Source organism: Bactrocera dorsalis, chromosome 6 (assembly GCF_023373825.1).
Source record: "Bactrocera dorsalis isolate Fly_Bdor chromosome 6, ASM2337382v1, whole genome shotgun sequence".
Lineage (NCBI taxonomy): Eukaryota > Metazoa > Arthropoda > Insecta > Diptera > Tephritidae > Bactrocera > Bactrocera dorsalis.
In genome coordinates, this window is record NC_064308.1 from 30,041,209 (window position 1) to 30,065,576 (window position 24,368).

A 24,368-nucleotide genomic window follows, 5' to 3' on the forward strand; every position below is an offset into this window, starting at 1 on the left:
CTTTTTATATTTAATTAATGATTTACCGTGTAAAGTAGCGGCTTGTTTTTTACTTTCTACTTCTATCCTTTTTGCGTGAGGGAATTTTGGATTAACATAATTTTCTTCTGCACCACTATCAATTAAAATATACACTGAGTTACCTTCTTCTGTGGTCCTTACAAGCGTTGGTAACCCATGCCTTAGAATAAAAAATATTCTTCCTGTTCGTATTCTGTATTTGATTGTTGATCGTGTGTAATTTGGTTGATCCGTTGATTCTTCGGTTGTATATTAGCATGACTTGTATTATCTCGTACTCGTTTGTATCCCAATGCACCTGCTACTTTCTTAAATGGATTTTGATAATTCTGTCGAGGCTGCGGATTTCGTGGTGGTTGTTCCTGATTCTTGTTGTAACCCTGTCTCGTTGGTCTACGGAATATGGTAGATGAATCGATATCCATTGGTTCAACTGGGGGTTGTTGTTGATAAGAATAATTATTCTGATGATGATTGCTGAAATTATGATTCTGATGATGGTTGTATCGTGGAATGTACTCGAGGTTATGATGGCGTGAATCATGTTGCATCGTACGGGCGATACTGTAGGCATCTGCTAATGTTGTGCAGGCTCGTGCATAGATGGCATTCTTGATAGCTACACTCCTCAGTCCAGTGACGAATGTTCTGATTGCTTTAGCTTGGATTTCTTGTGTCAATACTTGGATTATTCGTTCTTCCTTGTGTGTCATCTCAATCTTGGATAGCACTACATTCAATGCTTGGTTCAGATTGTCATAATATACATGCAGTGGTAGTTCTTTTTGTTGTATTTTCATCATATCTTCCTCCAGAACGTATATTGGTCGTTTATCGGTATAGGAATCGTCTAGCCTACCGATGATGTCTTGGAAGTTTCTCTTTACGTTGTGGTTGATCAGGATCTGCGCTGCTTTGCCAGTAATTTTTCCTCTGATCATTATTAATGCTTGGGCATATATATTATGTCCTTCGAATTGTCGTATGTCTTCCATTAATGTGGTTGCTACTTCCCTCCAATTCCTGTATTCGTTGTAATCACCATTAAATTGTGTTAGTGTTTTAAACATATTCAGATCCACTTCTTCTGGTCTGGTGTAAGAACATATTTGTTCTGTTCGTTGTGGAATGGTTGCACTTCTTCCTAATTGTAGTTCGGATAACTGTCGTTGCAGATCGGCGACTACGTGGGTTAATGCAATTAAATTTGCTTGTTCTGTCATCTTGCTGGTTTATTTGTTGATTTATTTTACTAAAAATCGGTCTCCAGTTGTATTCTTGGAGCGCTGCTTGATATGGTATTCTTTCTATGAAAGCGTGTTGTTTGCTAAGGATGGTATATTGATCCTTTACTTTCAATTTGTTGTCGTATTAGGATTTTTATGTAAATCCCTTTTGATTGACGTTGTGTGGGATGATGCACTGGTCAACTTTTTGGATGGTTTAAATGAATCTTTTTTTTGTTTCCAGGGACTAGGTTCTTCCCCTTCAGGCAGACTGACTAAGGATATTATTGATGATCCTTTTTTGTTGCTGCCCCACGTTGGGCGCCAGTTAATTTATTTACTCGTTATGAATAAAATAAATATATAATTTTAAGTCAGCCAATGAGATTGGTTCTGACTGATCCTTTATTTGTATAATATTACAATATTTGAACATATTACACTTATCTGTACAAGTGTTACAAGTGGTAACTTGTTACTCGGCAGTCGATAATGGTAAAGTGACCTCGAGGCTTTGTTCCAGTTGCTTATATAGGCTATGCTTATCGCTGCTCATACTATTGAGATGCTAGTTGTTTACTAGTAAATAACTATTTGGGTTGTTATTGTTTGTTGTACTGATAGTGCGCTTCTATTGTTCTAAGATAAAGTTGTTTTGATGATTTTTCTTTAATGTTTACTGAAAGATAAGGTTGTGGTTAAAGGTTAAAGTATTAACTCGCGCGAATCGAGTATTTTGTAACAGTGCATAAAAGGTGTAAAACTATTTTTTAAGAATTTACAGTGTGAAATAATCACAGCCTGGTAAGTAAATTTTTATTTTATGTATTTATAAAACTATTATTTATGTTGTGTATAACGATAAGTCATAATAAACATAAAGGGACACCGATGTCCCTATGGCCGTGAGATACTATTTATGAGGAATAATTATGTTGTAGTACTGATGTTTTTCGTCAATTACCCTTCATTTTCTTATTCGTGTCGTTACAGATTATGTTTCGCAAAGGACGCGGCCTTTTCGAACTTAAAGAAAATGAAGTGCAACAGATTTTGATGGCTGATAACAGTGACGAAGAGGACAATTTACTGCTTGACGAAGAGGATCAAAGGCTTTTGACTCAGGATGATGATCAAGGGATTGTGGACGTGGAAATTGACGGTACGATAACTGAACATACTGACTCAACAAGACCTAAGCCTTCCACATCAGCACCTGTAAACGAAGCACAGCATCAACCCGTCTTCAAGTGGAATTCGAGAACATACGCACCAAATGTTTTTCGTGATGTGGAATACGACTTCGGGAAAGTGCAAATCTGTCAAGAAGCTGAAAATGGACTATTGACTCCCTTTGATATATTTTGTTCAGCGACAAATTTTGATAATTTAGTGCAATATATAGTATCGGAGTAAATACGATATGCTCATCAAAATGGACGGGAGTTTACTATTGATCTCGAAGAAATGAAAGCATTTCTTGGGATGAATGTAGTCATGGGCTATCATATCTTGCCATCATTGAGGGACTACTGGTCTACAGAACCAGACATGGCAGTACAATTCATATCGAACTAGCTGTTACCCTGTGCGCTTCGCTACACCTAAATCGATTAAAACTCTTAAGAGTTTTTACTTTGTGTTTTATTTATTGTTGTTTAACTGTTACTTATTTATAAAACATTTATAAAACATATTGGTATACAACATTTTTGGTTTTTCCATCTGGCGCGTAAATGAATAAGCACCTTGGTGTTCCCACTCTCGCGCATGCGACGAACAATTGGCCGTGGGAGAAGCACGGTTCTTCCAAATTGACGCCGCAAACTTGAAACGTTTGCCCTTGCGATTTGTTGATGGTCATCGCAAAGGCAAGACGTGCTGGGAACTGCAAGCGCTTAAATTCAAACGGCATGTCCGTTGGAATCATGGGAATGCGTGGTAAGAGTACAACTTCACCTGCTGTCTTGCCATTGAACAATATTCGGAAATACACTTTCACTCAATTCTTCTTTCGATTGTAAAAGTGTACAAAAGTTGTTCGGCAATGTGATCAAACCGGTATCATCGATTGGTATTTTGCCTTCGCCAATGTCCAACAACTGTTTCGAAAACACCGCTGCGGATCGATCATTGGACTCGCATGTTGATGGTAAGAGTCAGCCTTTGAACATGTCTCCACAAAACTGACGATTTTAAACATGCGTTTACTTCGTCGGCAGAAGTTGATCGAGAAATGACTGGCAAAGTTTGCCGAAAATCGCCGGATAATAAGACTAATGCTCCGCCAAAAAGTTGTTGCTTTTGGCGTAAATCTTGCATTGTACTTGGATGTTCAACGGTAATTTCAACACAGAATGTGCTGTTCGGCCGCCATCAAGTAGAGTATCAGCAATAGAGTATCAGCAATTGCCAGCGCAATTTTGTGCTGTGACCGTATAGTAGCAAGAATCAAAGGGATCAGAAACGTTTTCCCTGTACCACCGGGCGCATCCAGAAAGTAGAATCCACCGGCGTTATTGTCAACCGCTCGTACAATCTTATCATAAGCATTTTTCTGCTGAATATTCAATTTGGTAATTTTAGCTTGTATGAAAGCACGCAATTCATTGCAATCGTATTGCTGTTCACGTTGAAGCTCATGGTCAAGCATATCAATCGCTGAAGAATTGGGCGCAGTTATGCCAAGTTGCGCTAATGCCTTATTCGCAATTGTAAGGCACAGATCTTCAACCAATATCCAAGCATCATTATACATTTGTAATGTATATAGCAAGTCTGCGTCCGATGCTCGATTACGCGCCAAAATTAATAAGTCCTCGGTCATGCAGTCTTTGTACTTATTCCACAGTTCTTGCGGATTTGACGGAAGGCATGTAGATATTATTATGGCGAATAGTACACGTATTTGTTTTGGATGAGATGTGAGTGATGCGTCATGAAGTGCAGTGTCCCAATGCATATCATCTTCTAACAAATGCAATCGCTGACATGCTTCGCGATACGTCGCACACAACTGACCGTCAACAGTTTTCAAATCATCAAATGATCTTGGTCCGCGCACGTTGACTAATAGCAGACGCAAATAGAAACATTCGGCGTTGTTCGGATGGATTGTGTAAATTCGTCCTATGCCATCGGTTTTACGGACATTTGGATAACCGTCAACACGCTCCCCTTGCTTTCGTCGTTGAAATGTTTTCGATGATGGATTCCAAGTGAAATATTGTGGTATTTCGGAATATAGCAATGTTCTTGCAAATTCATCGTTTTCACACAACTCGAAAAAGGTAGTTAGTGTTGTCCCCGGCGGTCGTGCTGCGCTCTGTTGTACATTGTCTGCAGTGAAATAAACGCGTTGACCATTTTCGAGATGAACTGCCAAATGAAGAACAACGGGATGCCGGTCGTGTATTGGGCAGAAACACCGAAACCACCATACCGCTTCGTTGCTGCTTATATAACGGCCCATTTGGTATTACTGAATTTCATCGATTCTCTGATAATCAGCCACTCCGAAAACTGCCATATCACTGCCCTTATTTACGTATTTGTAGATGTATTTGATCGATTTGACAGAGTTGCAATATTCTACATTGATGTGCGCTTCGAAAATTTTTGACAACAATGGTGAATACGGCACGACCCAACGATTATCAACATCAACGTCTTGATTCCGAACTTTTGTGATCGTTGAATTACCGCCATCTTCAGCGGATCGACGCCGATATAATGGATATCCGTCATTTCCAGTGATTGTATCATCAACTGAAGCTCTAGGATAGCGCTTTGAACACTTATTGTCAATCATGCATGGTGACGTTGGATTAATAGCGCCACAAGGGCCATGGATCATGTTTTTTGTTACAACATCGAAATCGACGTGGGTCGATTGCTTCATCTGGAGTTTCCGCTGAGATGACTTTATCAATCAGATCTGGTCGTATTTTGCGAACTAACCAAATCAAGATGTGTGCATGCGGTAATCCTCTTTTCTGCCATTCGATGGAGTACATCCAGCATCGAACTTTTCCAAAAACACGAAGTTTCACAATTAAATCCATCATTGATTTTTGCTTTTCCCTAAATACACGTGCTGTTAAGTCGTGGCGATCAGTTGTTGATTGACCGGGGAACAAATGGCATTTGATGTCATTCCACTTGGGATTGCACGTGAGCGTTATGAATAGATCCGGTCTGCCGTAATGGCGCACATACGACATCGCATCTTGCGCATACTCGCATACTGCGCATACTGAGTTTTTTCGGTGTTTCTTGGCCTATAAATGAACAATACACAAAATATTGAATCGTAAGTAACATTTCTTCTCAGAAATTGTACTTTTTTACCAGTAGTTGGATTTATTAATCGCATATTGATGTGATAGCCGTCATCACCTCTCCAGAATAATATCGGATACTGTAATACAGTATGTTCGTTTCTACGGTGCAGTACAATATCTCGCGATTCAAACTGTTCGCCAACAATGACGATTGCCACCTCATCGATTGTTGGTGCTTTGAATCGTCTGGCATGCTGCCCCATCGGCATTTTGTCTGCTCTGATGACGATTCGATGGTTATCAGACGGCATGCAGTCCAATGCGATTTTGAACAATCGAATCAATTCATTGTGTTCATGGAAAAATCTTTTCAATTTAGTACCATTTCTCGCCTTGTGCCGGTCGCAATTTTACATCGTTGATTTAGTTGGTCAGTTTCATTACCGATGAAATATATTTGCAAAAATTGATAGTCGGCATCGGCAAATGGTATGAGCGAGCCTGCTCGATGGTATATTTGTCCCTGAATCTGTAGAATAAAAATGTCAAATGTTTCACTGGAAATTCCATGCAAAGTAATCACCTTGAACGTCGGCATAAATGGATCTCTAATGATCTTTGTGGCACCAAAAGAAGTCATTTGAAAGCATGAATTGTATGCTTGTATGTTCTGCAAAAAATGCTTAGACGTCGGCGATTCTCCAGTGAGCAAGGAATGTAATGGTTCTGGTGGCGGCTCCAATGCAGGCAGTTTCACTTTGCCACTGGAGCAGCACATGCCAGCTGTTTCTCCTCGAAACTTCGCTGCATTGCAATGCGTACAAATAATATCCAATGCTCCAATGGCATCATGCAGGCTGTAGTCGCAGTCAGGATCATAGTGAAAGCCAACATGTTCCATTTGATCGCGAGGGCGGAGCGGAACTCGGCCTTGACGGTAATTTGGCCGTTGATTGTCGGCGAATTCAACTCTAATCTGTGCACGACGCTCTCTGTACACCGCTCTATCTCGGGCATTCACTTGAGCGCGTTGCTCTTCGCTTTGATTTCTTCTTGATATTGACATTCGACGTGAATCACTCGTATGCCTGCCAACCGTATTACGTTGGCGTAGTCGAGGCATTTTCTAGAGTATGCATATTTGAAGTACATAAATAAAAATGGAAAAATTAACCTAAAACTACATCTTAAACTATGTATTTTACCCACACACGCATATGCAATAAGGCCCACCAACAGTGTATTTGCAAACCGCATGGAAGCACTTACGAAATAATAACAATACTCACTTGCTTTGTGTGTGTTGCACGGTCAGCAGAAAAACACAAAATCGGTTCGAATAAATGTAGCAAATCGATGGAATTAAATATGGAAAAACCACACAATGTTGAAACACTTTTGTTTACACACACCGCGCACAATCGAACCGCATGGCATCACATACGAAACAACAATAATACTCACTTGCTTTGTGTTGTACGCAGAATGTTAATCACGTTGAAATCTGAGAAAAATACACACAATGTTGAAACATTTTTTTTTTTTGACACACTCAGTGCATTCGGAACACTTACGTTCTACATGTCTTGTTAGCGTGACAGTCATCCATAGAAAGAACGAATGACAGGCAAAAACGATCACCATGCGATGTCAATGTTTTTTATTAATTGTAAACATCCGCCAGTTGCTTCTGTTTATTAGTAAAAGGCATTTGACAGGACTGCCAATCGTGCAGCAAAACATTATTTCATGAGAATTTGTATAGGCGGGATGTACTCGTATCATTTTTTTAATTATTTATTTTTTTTTTGCAAAACGTGCAATGATATACACATTAAATTTCTTAAAGGCTAGCCACTGAAAAACGCTACTCCCTTCCTTCCTTTTCCTTCCTTATCGGCAAAATGTGTGCACAGTCAAAAACGTGGTAAAAACGCAGAAATCAGCCATCTTTGCTTTATTTTCATTTGAACAATGTTGCCATTGCCAATACGCATATATAGTTTTGAGCACATCTTTGTTTTCAATTACAATTTTTTACAATATAAAATATCAAAACTGAAAACAAACTATTAAAAATATTTTATATATTTATAAATAATAGCATTCGACTCTGAGTTATTTTAAGAAAATTTCAAGCATATTGAACAGATTGAATTATAAAAGTTGATAATTACTGCAGTATATCGATATTGGCAACCTTGCGTTGTGAGAGAGCAATCAGCTGCGACGTTTGCGGCGGCAAAATCGAAATGTCGCGGATTCTCACGTCATCGTCACGTCAGAGAGAAGGGAGTAGCGTTTTTCACTGTTCAGTTACATTGCGCGCCCATAAGATAGGTCGTGCCAGCTGACACGACCCACGATTCTGCGTTGTTCACTGGCTAGCCTATTATGTGCACCCTCCAAACAGACCCCAATCACCCCTGAAAATTTCAATGAAATCGGGCAAGCCGTCTAGGAGGAGTACGCGAACAGGAAGTTTTGTCACTTAATTTTATATATATAGATGTTATGCCAAGGGCTCGATTCGAAGACATTCGCCTACATTTCTGTAACAACGAAGTGGTAAGAGACACAACTAGCTCTAATTATGATAGGGCATACAAAGTTCGGCCAATAATAGAGCATTTCAATGTATCGTTTCAAAACGCCCTCAATAACACAGTAAAACAATCAATCGACGAGCATATGATAAAATTTAAGGGTCATAATGTAATGAAGCAATACATAAAAAATAAGCCTGTCAAATGGGGCTTCAAATTATGGTGCCGATGTGATGCTGCGACCGGTTATCTATTTGAATTTGATCTATATACGGGCAAACAAACTTCTGGAATCGAGTACGGATTAGGTGAATCAATAGTACTACAGCTAACGAAAAAGGTTGAAGGCTTAGGATGTGAAATTTATATGGACAACTTCTTCAATTCACCTTTTCTACAATATAAGCTGATTGATCAGAATACTAAGGCGTGTGGAACAGTTCGAACTAACAGGAAACTTCCAAAAACTGCGCCTGCTGACAAAACAATGAAGCGTGGCGATATTTACTCAACGAGTTTCCATGGCATAAGTTATGTCAAATGGATGGATAATAAAGGAGTACTTTTGTTGACCAACTTTTTGTCGCCTGTAGAAACGGACATCGTAAAGCGCCGCAAAGCTGGTTCAGCCGACAAAATTGATGTCAAATGTCCTAGGATTGTGTCACATTATAATAAAAATATGGGTGGAGTAGATCTTATGGATCAACGTAAGGTGTGCTATGAAATAGATCGAAGATCGAAGATAAAGTACTACCTTCGCCTTTTCTTCGATTTGTTCGATATATCGGTAAATAATGCACATACCATATATACTAAGCTGCACAGTGAAAAGCAATTAGAGGGAAGCCTGCTGTCCACCTTACAGTTCAGACAGGTAGTCGCCAGGAGTTTGGTAAACGGCTACAGTACTAGACAACGTGGAGTCCCTACTACAAAAAATAGTGCAGTGAGCAAATATGTGAAGCGGCAATTATCGATGCACCCCATGGAAAAATCCTCCACCAGAAAGAGGTGCGCAAATTGTGCGAAATATAAAAAAGAAAATCGAACAAACAATATGTGTGTTCTGTGTAACGTTCACCTATGTTATACCAATGAAAGAAATTGTTTTGCTGATTATCATATCTAATAAACAGTATTTCTAAAATATAGCGTATTTATTAACCTATTACCCCATTCTCACAAGCAAACTTAATAAAAGTAAAGTTGAGATTGTTTGAGTGAAACGTATCTCTTATCGACCATAGGGACATCGGTGTCCCAAAAAATTCCAAAAAAACTATAATAGTTTAGTGTGTTTTGATTTGAAAATTTATTTTTTATAGACCTAATGAGTCAATATAAATAGCTAAAATACTTGCATAAGGTCCCATAACCTTATGGTCCTGAAAGGGTTAAAAGGGCAGCTTTGGAGGGATGCACACAAACAGCTTTAGCTGTCGTGTACCCAACTTCTCCATTTGTAGTTGTTTGGTGTTCATACAACTTTTTGTCCTCAGTTCCTAGCCAGACACCTTTTAAATCAGTTATATCACATAACTTGTTGAACGCCATTGTAACATTTCTGCCATCCGGGAATTTTAAAAATGTTGAATAATCATTTAAAACTTTTGTTATCTTCCGTTGTGCAGCTATACTTGTTATGCTCGGAAAGTTTAGTTTCGACCACAAGGCAATCATTTCGTTTCTAATAATCTTTTCTTTTGCAATTTCTCCGTTTTTGCTAATTCATTATACCTTCCTATAATCACGGTCTGTTTTGGAACCTTACACAATTCACTCAAAGGGGTTTTCAATGTTATTGATTTCTCTTCTCTTATTCTTAGATTTTTCAAATGTTATTAAATTGTTTTCCCGTTGGTTTGAATTTTTTAAAACTTCAGCACCCCTTTTTTTTTAAAGACATTGTTAATTAAAAAAGACACTTTCACTCCAGCCGCCACGCACTAATGAGAAACCGACAGCTAAATAAAGGCAACTGGCGCGACGCTTATACGAAGTTTCAATCATTCATAAAGCATTTACTCAAATTTACCGTTACCTATTTTTGTCATATGCTAAAATACGACGAATAACGGAAGAAGAGCAAAACAAAACAGACACAAAGAAAAGAACATCATCTCATATGATGTTTTTTCTTGGCATATGTATGAAATTTTCATACGAATTTTCAATTTAAATTCTGCGTAAAGTTTTTGAAATAAATCGAAAAACTAAAAACGCACTTATAATTTTTTTACTATTCCATGTAAATTTGTTTTTTTTTATTTCAAAAAGTTATACCCCTAATATGTATGTTTGTATGGTTGTGCATTATTTGTTCGGCAATGTTTACAAATATATGTACATATAAGTATATATGAATGTATGAACATGCAGATCAATGCTCGCACGTGTAATATATTTATAAGCGATAAAATCATGATTTGACTTTCTGAACGCGCACATGCGTATACATATGTACATACATTCATAGGAGCATGTGCAGAGACATAAGATTAACTCCTTGACGTATCAATTAGCGTAACAAAATTCGCTTTCAACTGTTCTCACGCAACTTGCACTAAACAAACCAGTTTTGATGCCTACGAACTGTCGCACATTTGTTATACAAACTTCATAAAATTTCGATTTAATACGAAATGCCGATGATATTGATATCATCGGCCTCAACACCCGCGCCGTTAGTTCTGCTTTCTCCAGGCTGGACAAGGAAGCAAAACGAATGGGTCTGGCAGTGAACGAGGGCAAGACGAAATATCTCCTGTCATCAAACAAACAGTCGTCGCACTCGCGACTTGGCACTCACGTCACTGTTGACAGTCATAACTTTGAAGTTGTAGATAATTTCGTCTATCTTGGAACCAGCGTAAACACCACCAACAATGTCAGCCTAGAAATTCAACGCAGGATAACTCTTGCCAACAGGTGCTACTTCGGACTGAGTAGGCAATTGAGAAGCAAAGTCCTCTCTCGACAGACAAAAACCAAACTCTATAAGTCACTCATAATTCCCGTCCTGCTATATGGTGCAGAGGATGAGTCGACGTTGCGAGTTTTCGAGAGAAAAATTCTGCGAAAGATTTATGGTCCTTTGCGCGTTGGCCACGGCGAATATCGCATTCGATGGAACGATGAGCTGTACGAGATATACGACGACATTGACATAGTTCAGCGAATTAAAAGACAGCGGCTACGCTGGCTAGGTCATGTTGTCCGGATGGATGAAAACACTCCAGCTCTGAAAGTATTCGACGCAGTACCCGCCGGGGGAAGCAGAGGAAGAGGAAGACCTCCACTCCGTTGGAAGGACTAAGTGGAGAAGGACCTGGCTTCGCTTGGAATATCCAATTGGCGCCACGTAGCGAAAAGAAGAAACGACTGGCGCGCGGTTGTTAACTCGGCTATAATCGCGTAAGCGGTGTCTACGCCAATTAAGAAGAAGAAGAATACGATTATTATAAAACTGATCTGAAGTAGATAATGCACTCAACTGAAGCAATGTTTTTTGTTTACATTATTTGCCTAAAATAACGGGAAAATTTCAATTCTCTTCATAAAATGTACACTTCTACACACCACGAGCCAGGCTCGTAATAATCACGTTAGGCACAAAAAATTTATGTACATATACGCTCGTAGAAATATGTAAGGGGTTTTTACCACAAGGGATACCTCATCTCAAATTTGTGTAAAGTTTTATTCCGCTATCATCATTGGTTCCTAATGTATATAAAGGGTGATTTTTTAAGAGCTTGATAACTTTTTTAAAAAAAAAAACGCATAAAATTTGCAAAATCTCATCGGTTCTTTATTTGAAACGTTAGATTGGTTCATGACATTTACTTTTTGAAGATAATTTCATTTAAATGTTGACCGCGGCTGCGTCTTAGGTGGTCCATTCGGAAAGTCCAATTTTGGGCAACTTTTTCGAGCATTTCGGCCGGAATAGCCCGAATTTCTTTGGAAATGTTGTCTTCCAAAGCTGGAATAGTTGCTGGCTTATTTCTGTAGACTTTAGACTTGACGTAGCCCCACAAAAAATAGTCTAAAGGCGTTAAATCGCATGATCTTGGTGGCCAACTTACGGGTCCATTTTTTGAGATGAATTGTTGTCCGAAGTTTTCCCTCAAAATGGCCATAGAATCGCGAGCTGTGTGGCATGTAGCGCCATCTTGTTGAAACCACATGTCAACCAAGTTCAGTTCTTCCATTTTTGGCAACAAAAAGTTTGTTAGCATCGAACGATAGCGATCGCCATTCACCGTAACGTTGCGTCCAACAGCATCTTTGAAAAAATACGGTCCAATGATTCCACCAGCGTACAAACCACACCAAACAGTGCATTTTTCGGGATGCATGGGCAGTTCTTGAACGGCTTCTGGTTGCTCTTCACCCCAAATGCGGCAATTTTGCTTATTTACGTAGCCATTCAACCAGAAATGAGCCTCATCGCTGAACAAAATTTGTCCGAAAAAAAAAAAAACCGAACACTGATTTTGGTAATAAAATTCAATGATTTGCAAGCGTTGCTCGTTAATAAGTCTATTCATGATGAAATGTCAAAGCATACTAAGCATCTTTCTCTTTGACACCATGTCTGAAATCCCACGTGATCTGTCAAATACTAATGCATGAAAATCCTAACCTCAAAAAAATCACCCGTTATTATAAAGAGAAGGCATCAGATGGAATTCAAAATAGCGTTATATTGGAAGAAGGCGTGGTTGTGAACCGATTTCGCCCATATTTCTTGCATGTCATCAGGGTGTTAAAAAATCATTATATACCGAATTTCATTGAAGTCGGTAGAGCATTTCCTGAGATATGGTTTTTGGTCCATAAGTAGGCGATGCCACTCCCATTTTCAATTTTTAAAAAAAGCCTGGGTGCAGCTTCCTTCTGCCATTTCTTCCGTAAAATTTTGTGTTTCTGACGTTTTTTGTTAGTCGGTTGACGCACTTTTAGTGATTTTCAACATAACCTTTGTATGGGAGGTGGGCGTGGTTATTATCCGATTTCTTCCATTTTTGAACTGTATATGGAAATACTTGAAGGAAACAATTCTGTAGAGTTCGGTTGAATTAGCAACAGTAGTTTCCGAGATATGTACAAAAAACTTTTTAGGTGGCGGGGCCACGCCCACTTTTCCAAAAAAATTGCGTCCAAATATGCCCCTCCCTAATGCGATCCTTTGTGCCAAATTTTACTTTAATATCTTTATTTATGGCTTAGTTATGACACTTTATATGTTTTCGGTTTCCGCCATTTTGTGGGCGTGGCAGTGAGCCGATTTTGCCCATCTTCGAACTTAACCTTCTTATGGAGCCAAGAAATACGTGTACCAAGTTTCATCATAATATCTCAATTTTTACTCAAGTTACAGCTTGCACGGGCAGACGGACGGACGGACAGACAGACATCCGGATTTCAACTCTACTCGTCACCCTGATCACTTTGGTATATATAACCCTATATCTGACTCTTTTAGTTTTAGGACTTACAAACAACCGTTATGTGAACAAAACTATAATAGTCTCCTTAGCAACTTTGTTGCGAGAGTATAAAAAACCAATGAATTTTTAATTATGTGGTGCCAACTACCAGTCACTGCAAAAAAGTTAATTATATTGGAAAAATGGATAGCAACAGTGCGACATCTGTCAAAAAATAGCAAAAATCGTCAATTTTTGAGCAGTGTTGCCTACGCAAATTTGGTAAATTCAACCAAATGCACGAAATTCTGGTGCATTACTAATTTGCATTTTCATGGGTCAAATGCGCAAGTAAATGTAAATTAAGTCCGCTAATGCAAATTAGCGCGGTCGTCTGTCAGGGCTATTAGCTCTTTTGCATATATTTTTATACGTTTATATGCAAACATTTGTATTACTTATAACTATACATAAATATTTATGTTGTCTTAGCTGCACTTAGGTTGTAAACAATGTATCTGTAATCATGTACATTAAGGTGGGCCAAAAATATTTTTTATTTTTATTTTTCTTAGTTACCATGAAAATCTCATCCGACATGACTAAAAAGAAATTCTGGTAAGACCTGAGCTCTTAATATTAATATTAAGAGGTGCCTCATCGACATTTTTGATTTCCCATATAAATAACACAAGAAATTTTGTTTATTTTGTTTGGATTTTTAATGTACGGGAGAATCAACACTTATTCTTATAGGAAACTTACCGATCTACAAAAAAGGTCTAGAACATTTTTTGGCTGAGTCAACTCACTCAAAGTTATTCGCAGCTAAAGTCCAACAAAAAATTATAAAAAATGATTTCCACAATTTTTCATCTTATATTACAAATTGATGGCTAATAAACATAACAAATCATATTATTCGTAAATCTAATCGAGTGTTTAGCGATGTAACCATAGAATTTTCACAAAATATCGATAATCGTTTAATAAAATAATTTTTTTAAGTACTTAATTTGAACAAAATCTTTGAACTCTACTCTGTGTGAGCGATGACTTAGAAACATTAATCGTAATTATTATCTTGGTATTCACCTATATAGAAGCCTCACGTAGAGAAAACACATCTCTAGTAAAATAATATGTATAGATTAAGCTGCAAATTTAAATTGGCTTTTAAATAAAAACTCAAAACTTAGCCTAGACAACAAAGTACTTTTATATAATGCGGTCATAAAGCCGATTTGGGTGTATGGCATTCAACTGTGGGGTACGACCTGTGCAACTAATTTTGACCTATTACAAAGGTTTCAATCGAAAATGCTTAGATCAATCACGTGTTCACCATGGTACATGCGTAATGAAAATATCCATAAAGACCTTGGTATCCCTATGGTAAAGAAAGAAGTAGAAGACAGCAGAATTAAATATATATCTAAGCTCTGAGATCACCCAAACTCTTTGGCTAATGCTTTGGTACATTCCGGTGATCAAACACGACTTAAAAGAAGAGATATGCCCGCGTATTAAAGAGCGACGCATCACCAAAACAGCTTAATCACGCTTGAGCCTGTCTACTTTTTAAGTAGATTTAAGACTTTATAACTTATTGTTTGGCTTTAAGAAAAAGCAGATCCAATAAATAAAATAATTAAAAAAACAATATAGGTGTCGCTAAGATCGATAGTTACAATGACTTAAGCGGTAAAATACAAAAATAGTAATGAAAATTAACAATTAAATTCAGCATGACAAGATTGCATGAATTTCTTTTATGAATTAATTAAATAAAAATGAGATAAATCGAAAAAATATGATTTGTTATGTTTATTAGCCACCAATTTGTAACATAAGATGAAAAATTGTGGAAATCATTTTTTATAATTTTTTGTTGGACTTTAACTACGAATAACTTTGAATGAGTTGACTCAGCTAAAAAATGTTCTAGACCTTTTTTGTAGATCGGTGAATTTCCTATAAGAATAAGTGTTGATTCTCGCTTATCAATTATTTGTTTGTGTACATTAAAAATCCAAACAAAATAAACAAAATTTCCTGTGTTATTTATATGGGAAATCAAAAATGTCGATGAGGCACCTCTTAATATTAATATTAAAAGCTCAGGTCTTACCAGAATTTCTTTTTAGTCATGTCGGATGAGATTTTCATGGTAACTAAGAAAAATAAAAATAAAAAATATTTTTGGCCCACCTTAATGTACATATACATATAACCAAATACATGTGTACGTATAACTGCCTATAACTATCCCCTCCCTTAAACAGATGCGTCCGAATCTGCTTTAGTGTGCTTTCGATAGTTTTTATCATCAGGTCAAAATGCTCATTTGTAAAAAGGTTACTTCGCTGCGATGGGTTGGAAAATGTGCTGATGTATCTGATCTATTACATTTTAGGTACACATTTATGGTTGTTATTAATGTACCTGTTATTGAAATGAGGACATACCAATACATATTTCGTATTATTTATTAAAATATCGTTGTCGTACATTATTAAGAATGTCCCCATCAATTCATTCGTTTGGTTTCCTTCCGTTAAGATTATATTCTGGTTGTTGACTAACAGAATGTTTTCGTCGATTTGGATGACCGGAGGTACATGGTATGCTGTAGTTGTCTTACAGGTTGCCGAAATGTTGTTTAGCATTTGGTACATGCAGGAATCAAATGTATCAATTTGACAGAAAGGGATAGCTACAGTTTTGTTGCAGTTATAAAGCGGACTACGGTATTTCCCGTATTTAGCAGCATATTTATTTCTTAAATCTAATATCGTGTTATTGTATACTACCGGAAAAATTTCTATTAATGGGCAAACAGAGTACACTTTTGGTATTTTTACCAAATGTTTTAATATCTCATTATTAGAGTAGATCTAAACATTTCCAGCAGCCATAAGGGCACTTATACCTAGTTGGTAATTTTCTTGATTTAATACTTTCTTAATTTCGTTATCTGATAAAATTACATTATTCACTATATTTAATTTAGCGAGCGTAACTGAATAGACATTAGTGAGAAGCGAGATTACTCTTTGATTACGAACAGCTATTATCTGAAATAAGTCTGGATACATTTTATTTTCTACTTTCTCGTAATGATTGTATTTGAGTTTATTAATTTGAGAAGTTAACTCGTTTATCTTATTTACTAAATCAGCATTTATCTCTATCTGCTGGTTTTCAGCTTCTATTAGTCTTGTTTGCCTTTCTCCTAATATCTCGAGATCACTGTGATCCGGAGTGTCAGCAACAAATTTCAATGCAGAACCTAAAAAATTTATTGATCTAGTTTTTCTACTGCGAAAGCTCAGTGCATTAATGAGACGACGCATCTCGTTGGCATCGGCCTCCAAGGATTCCTTTTTCTCTTGGTTTTCGAAAAGCTTTTTAAGGTTGGATACGTCAAGGGCCACTTCCTCAAGTTCCGTTATGTTTATGGTATGTACAAGATATATGTAGGTGTCATAAATAGCTAGTTCTCCTTTCTGAAATAGGATATACCTGGAGTGTCTGTAATCTAGAATCTTGGCCTGGATGGTGACCATATTGAGGAGCCTGTAAAAATCAGATATTTAGCGAATGTTGTTTTTATGTACTTCTTTTCCATCTACTAGGAACCTAAATCCTGTTGTACTGTTCTTTCAACATATCTATTGGTTACTTTAGTACCTCTTCGTTTGTCTAACTTAATAAAAATTTTTTGACCTGGGAAGAGTTTTCTATCCTTCCGATTTATATTGTGAATGTCATTTTGTTGGTTCTGAACTTTTAGCAAAAGCTCTCGAATTCTCTCTTTCTCAGGTGTTGGTAAGGAAAATATAACATCTGTCGGCCTTCGATGGATCGTTGAATGGATTGAGTTGTTCTATTTTGTAACTGCTACCTGCATTAACTCTTTTATGTCCGTAAGTCCATTTTCCTGTTTTACTGTTCTAGCAATTTCGCTAAGTGTATAGTGAAATCTCTCAACTTGGCCATTTGTACTGCTATGCATTGCAGGTGCTGTGAAGTGCGTCATATCAAAATTGTCTCGAATGACTGACTTTATTGTTTGAGAGCAAAATGTTGCTTCATTATCTGTGACTAAAATTTTTGGGCCTTTGAAAAATCCTAATATCCTAATTATTGGTACTTTTAAATCTACAATTGAACGAGAATCTATGGGTTCAATGAATGCAAACTTTGAAAATTTATCCAAGCACGTCAAAAAATATTGGCCATTTGTACTAAAGGGTGATTTTTTAAGAGCTTGATAACTTTTAAAAAAAAAAAAACGCATAAAATTTGCAAAATCTCATCGGTTCTTTATTTGAAACGTTAGATTGGTTCATGACATTTACTTTTTGAAGATAATTTCATTTAAATGTTGACCGCGGCTGCGTCTTAGGTGGTCCATTCGGAAAGTCCAATTTTGGGCAACTTTTTCGAGCATTTCGGCCGGAATAGCCCGAATTTCTTCGGAAATGTTGTCTTCCAAAGCTGGAATAGTTGCTGGCTTATTTCTGTAGACTTTAGACTTGACGTAGCCCCACAAAAAATAGTCTAAAGGCGTTAAATCGCATGATCTTGGTGGCCAACTTACGGGTCCATTTCTTGAGATGAATTGTTGTCCGAAGTTTTCCCTCAAAATGGCCATAGAATCGCGAGCTGTGTGGCATGTAGCGCCATCTTGTTGAAACCACATGTCAACCAAGTTCAGTTCTTCCATTTTTGGCAACAAAAAGTTTGTTAGCATCGAACGATAGCGATCGCCATTCACCGTAACGTTGCGTCCAACAGCATCTTTGAAAAAATACGGTCCAATGATTCCACCAGCGTACAAACCACACCAAACAGTGCATTTTTCGGGATGCATGGGCAGTTCTTGAACGGCTTCTGGTTGCTCTTCACCCCAAATGCGGCAATTTTGCTTATTTACGTAGCCATTCAACCAGAAATGAGCCTCATCGCTGAACAAAATTTGTCGGACGTAAAGCGCGAAACACATTTCGAACCGAACACTGATTTTGGTAATAAAATTCAATGATTTGCAAGCGTTGCTCGTTAGTAAGTCTATTCATGATGAAATGTCAAAGCATACTGAGCATCTTTCTCTTTGACACCATGTCTGAAATCCCACGTGATCTGTCAAATACTAATGCATGAGAATCCTAACCTCAAAAAAATCACCCGTTATATAAATCCATGTGCAGGATTTCCCCAGGGTAAGTTGGTATTGGGGTTGATTTCATAATCTGCTTTTTAGGATGTCTAACATATTTGCTTTTCGCGCAAATGCTACAATTTTTCGCAAAGGCTGTTATCTTTTTCCTCATTCTAGGAAAAAAATATTCACTAATTAATTGGAGAATATTTTCTCCAGCGGCTCGATGAGCGCGATTATGTTCTGTAGCGATTGCTTCAATTTGATCACTTTCGTTTGGTAAGTCCATAACCAAGTTTTCTGTGTGTTTGAAGCAAATCAATGGAAATAGTTCTACAATCTCATTTTGTATTTTTCCTAGCACAGTGAGTGGGCAATGAATACCATTAACAACATCTGCATTAATAGCATCTTTTAGTAAATGATATAGGGACTGAATGTCGCTAAATTGAATATCGTGACGCTTATATCCAGGAAACGGAGAAGTTACTACAAGGTCAGAAGTTTGCGCTTCTGATAAAACAATTTGATTTCTAAAACTGTTGATAGTTGTTGGTACGGTCTGAATAAACTGGGTAAAAGAAAGCTCGCTGTTTGTGCAACATTGTGTACTGTACTGATCGGTATTATCGCATTGAACCGGGGTCACAGCTGGCGGATAGTGGACGGCCTACGCTAAGTAGGTTAGCTGCGAATAGTAATACGCAGCCCCCGACCAAGAGCTGCAGGAGAGGAGGGCTTGGCTCAAAACGCCTCACGCGCCCAATGAACCTCCCGCGAAAAGGCGAGAAGATGCCGCCTTAAAATAAGCGTCCACAACCCCCACCGGGGTTGCACCGAGGGAGAACCTACCCAAGAGAGGGAGGCAACAAAGCAACGAGGGAACAGAAGATGACGAAAAAACCCTGGGCAAAAGCCCATCAGAATTGAGACCAGTAAAATTCTGATTATGGTGTACTGGAAAACCGATACGGATCAGACTGACAGAGGGCTGGGGAGGACAGTATTCTGCCACCTCAGTAGATAGGAGTGACATCTTATCGAAATGGCTGGCAGGCTAATACTGCTCTCACCTCCGTCTCGTTAAAACCATGGCAGGTCTTCAAGTACGTTCAATGCACGTCGCCAAAATTTCTTTGGCCGTACAGGTTCAGTTGAGACGAGCTCCTGATTCGTGCCCGAACCTGGCTCTGAACACAAGCTCCCATAAGGACTTGTGTCAACCCTCGCGTGGCCTCCCTGCTTGCATAGATAACCACGGGGTTCATTAAGGGCGACTGTTACAACGTGCGGAGATAGCGGCTTGAAGCGGAGACCCAATAGAATAAAATGAATACACCACAACAACAACAAAAACCCCAACAAAAAGAACAACAGAACAAAGATGGACAAGAAGAGGAATACGGGACAGTCTTCCGTAGAAGCAGTAGGGTACTTAGATCCCCCGTACTCATCGCTACTCCAAAACAGCCGGACAAAAATGGAGAAAAGACAGTCTCAAGGGAGACTCCGGTCACACAAGCAGCACCGCCAAAACAAGGAGAAGGGAAGAGCACCCCAGCTGCCACTAAGGAAGGAACTCAAAACTCGCCGAAACAAGAGTACATCACCCAAATGAGACGGGCAGAAGAGGAGTCCCTAGAAAAGTGCAAAGGTATAGTGCAAAAAATGAAGTTGGCGATGGCAAAACAAAAGAATGTCAGCATGGACGTCAAGAATGGAACGGCACAGCTAGACGAACTCTTCGACGTCATAAAGAGCTACCGCAGAAACTGGCTCACTGCAGAAAATGAAAAAAGGCGAGCACATCTAAGCAGACGCATTACGACTCCCGAGTCAGAAACCTCGAAGCGCCGTGCGACAAGCCCTGTGGAGCCGCGAGAAACAGTGCGACCACGACACGAAAACGACGGCCAGTGGCAAAAAGTTCTGACTAAAAAATCTAGAAAGACCCACGCAAAGGAAGGAACGAGCGAAGAAGCGCCCAAAAATGCAAACCAGAGGCAACAAACCAACAACATGGCTGCAAGCCTGAAAGGAAACAATAGACATAAACGACAAACAGAGGCCGTTATAATAAAACCAGCCGAAGGGAATAGCTACGCCGAAGTCCTCAAGAATATCCGTAGCAAGGTGGATCCTAAAGAAGCAGAGGTCAAGATCAAGGGGATCCGCAAAACAAGAGCCGGGGCCCTATTACTAGAGCTAGAGAAGGGACAGTCCACAAAGGCCAGCTTCTGTGAGGCACTTAAGTCCACACTTAAAGAGACTGCAACTGTCGCCGACCTCAAAGCTAAGGCTACCATAGAGATCAGAGACCTCGACTCGCTCACAACAAAAGAGGAAGTTGCAGTGGCTGTCAAAGAAGCGCTACAGGACCCCACTGAAGACTTAGCAATTAATGTAACAGCTCCCAACACAAGGGAGCAGGTAAGGGCATATAACATAAAAAATAAAACAATGCGTTTATAAATCAGCACTATGTGCTTCTCTTGAGCTTTATTATAAAACTAACTACACTTAACTTTAAAGCTTATAATCTAACCTATGCTTGAGCCGGCCTACGTGACCAAAGATGCTTGGTCAGCTAAAAGGGTTTGCGCGTGTAGCGCTCACCTGCAGCTATTTGGTTTTGGGGGAGAAGACATGGTTGCGCGTGTTTCGCTCACTTAAGAATTTAGCTGATGCGCGTTTAGCGCAGTTGCACTTTTGGTTGTAATAGGACTCCAAAGTATGCAAACGGTTTATATGTTTCTAGCATATAATGTGGGAATAAAATATTGTGTTAACTCCTCCCTCCGAAATATCAAGCGTCCCCGCTTGATTAATTAAAAAAATGGGATGTCGTTAAGACTTCTATGCTGCGTCCTTTTAATTACTGGCATTTGAAATGATTCCGGTTTGCTAATAATTATTTCAGGCTTTACGCGCTTTTTGCATCTGAAAATTGCAATTATGGTAAGTACTAGGGCTAATAGCCCAAAATGAGTGAATAAACTGGATTTCACTAAAAGATTCAGAGAACTTATTTTTTTAATGTTTTTTATATTAAGCTCTTCCATAAGTTTTAAGGATAAAACTTCCTCGAACTCTGAATTTGAGTTTGAATGTTGGATTAAAGCAGGCAGTGGTCTCAAGCTATGTTGTTCTAAAGTTGTAAAATTCATGTTATTTATTCTTATAGTTTCATTAAAGATTTTTATCAAATATGATCCTCTTAATTTTCTAGTATTATTATTTGTAGTAATATTTCCTTCGAAATTATTTAAAAGTATTAATCCATTATTTATTTCTACAATATTTTTAACATGTTCCGTATTTGTTACGGTGCACTTATATGGTTTATTCCTTATTAAATTTTTTATACAATTTTCGTTTTCCAAATTAACAATTTGGGTTTGTTTGCAAATTTTTACTTCATTTATTATTTTACAATCTTTTTCTATACCATAATATTCTTCATTACATTTCAGTATTTTTTCAAAATTTATCTTTAAAATAGTTTCGTTTTTACTTAAAGGCTTAATTATAATAGATTTGCAAATTTCCTTACCGGTTTTCGGTATTTTTATCATATAAATTAGTAAGTTTTGTTTTACAGCAATTTGAACGTCTGCAAAATTTAGAGATTCTTCTAACGAACCAAATTGCAGATTCTCTTCGATAAAAATTTTATTTATTCTATGAGCTTCTTGATTGTTAATAATAACTGAGTTAATAATGTTCGCTTTAGTTAAATGAATTGCTCTTTTAATATTTTCTAACTCATCTTTGATTATGTCAATTTTAAATTTATATTGAAGTATTAGGGCGGTTTGAAATTCGTTACTACTTCCTAGAGACTTTATTATTGAGTTGCTAATTTCTGTTATATTGTTTATTCTTTCTAAAATGTTTTTGTTGATTATTAATTGTTGGTTGTTATTCTCGATTACTTCTTTAAATTTGCTGTTGATGGCTATTAAATCGTCATGGTCAGGGTTGCCAGCTATCCATTTCCAGGCTGATCCTATGTAGTCTAGTGATCTTTTATTTTTGTATTTAGGTAAAATGTTATTAATTGTTATGTTGATATTACTGATTTCGTCTGTTATAAATGGGTAAAGAGGGTTGTTAGCTGGAATGTTTCGTATGAAGTTTCTGTTCAGTTCCCGTAATATTGTAGAGTATTCTGTTATGTTTGTCATGTGGGTAATCCGGTATGTTCCTGTTTGAATTTTGCCAATTCCTTCCTCCATCATTACGATTTCTGACTGAGTGTAATCTAACACCTCAACCGAACCATCGCTTAAAATAAAGTTCAGGAAAAAGAGAGATATAAATATCATTTGCATTTTCCTGTGTTGATAGTGTTTCCTCCTTTGTGTGATTAATTTAGATTTCTCCTCTTGTAGTTGTATTTGTTGTATTTGCTGGATTAGTTTAAATCTTTCCTCTAGTAGTTGTATTTATTGTATTTGATGAATTAACTTAAATCTTTCTTCTTGTAGTTGTATTTGTTGTATTTGATGAATTAACTTAGATCTTTCCTCTTGTAGTTGTATTTGTTGTATTTGATGAATTAACTTAAATCTTTCCTCTAGGAGTTGTATTTGTTGTATTGGTTGTATTTGATAAATTAATTTAAATCTTTCCTTTTATAGTTGTATTATTTTACACTTGTTTAATTTATTCTAAATTTCCCCGTCACGCACTTTTTGTTCAATGTATTTGTATTTAGCTTATGCTTTTCGTTCGGCTGGGTTGATACTGCCCGTCCTTTTTCCGAAAGGTACTAAGGGGCCGAGTACCAAATGTTATTTAAGTTTAGTCCGCGAGTATAAAAAATACTATTATTTTTTCCTCACGGTCCCTGCTCGGGCGCCACATAAAAAATAAAACAATGCGTTTATAAATCAGCACTATGTGCTTCTCTTCAGCTTTATTATAAAACTAACTACACTTAACTTTAAAGCTTATAATCTAACCTATGCTTGAGCCGGCCTACGTGACCAAAGATGCTTGGTCAGCTAAAAGGGTTTGCGCGTGTAGCGCTCACCTGCAGCTATTTGGTTTTGGGGGAGAAGACATGGTTGCGCGTGTTTCGCTCACTTAAGAATTTAGCTGATGCGCGTTTAGCGCAGTTGCACTTTTGGTTGTAATAGGACTCCAAAGTATGCAAACGGTTTATATGTTTCTAGCATATAATGTGGGAATAAAATATTGTGTTAACTTATATAACGCTGAACCAAGACAGAGCAGACACACTGATGCGACAGGCACGCATCAAAATTGGATGGGTTAATTGCAGATTGCGGCTAAAAGAAACCCCCAAAAGGTTCTTCCGGTGCTTCGGACCAGGGCACTTGGCCTGGGACTGCAAAGGGCCCGATAGAAGAGGGCAAGGTGTTTGCTTAAAATGCGGCCAACCAGGGCACAAACTGAAAGAGTGCACAAAGCCTCCTTCATGCTGCCTTTGCGAAGAGGCTAAACACGAACAAGCCGATCACATCCCGGGCTCCGCAAAATGTTCGGTATATAGGAACTACCGAAACAGATGAAGATCCTACAGGCCAACATGCATAGATGCAAGGCCGCTGACGCACTACTCTCGCAAATGGTGATGGAGAACGACTACGAGATAATCATCATAAGCGAGCAATACAGGAAAAAAGAGAGAGGTACATGGCTAGAAGATAGCAGCTCAA

The 24,368-nt window shown here is 38.0% G+C and overlaps 2 protein-coding genes across 3 annotated transcripts in view; both read right to left on the minus strand.

The window, feature by feature from the left end:
• Nucleotides 1–24,368, minus strand: part of LOC125779382 (uncharacterized) — a 554,603-nt gene that overhangs the window by 240,774 nt on the left and 289,461 nt on the right. The gene's annotated exons all lie outside the window — the stretch shown is intronic.
• Nucleotides 5,901–6,976, minus strand: LOC125779729 (uncharacterized). The gene has a single exon (XM_049461002.1). It carries the CDS (start codon nucleotides 6,651–6,653, stop codon nucleotides 5,901–5,903), a length of 753 nt encoding a protein of 250 aa, XP_049316959.1. The 5' UTR covers nucleotides 6,654–6,976.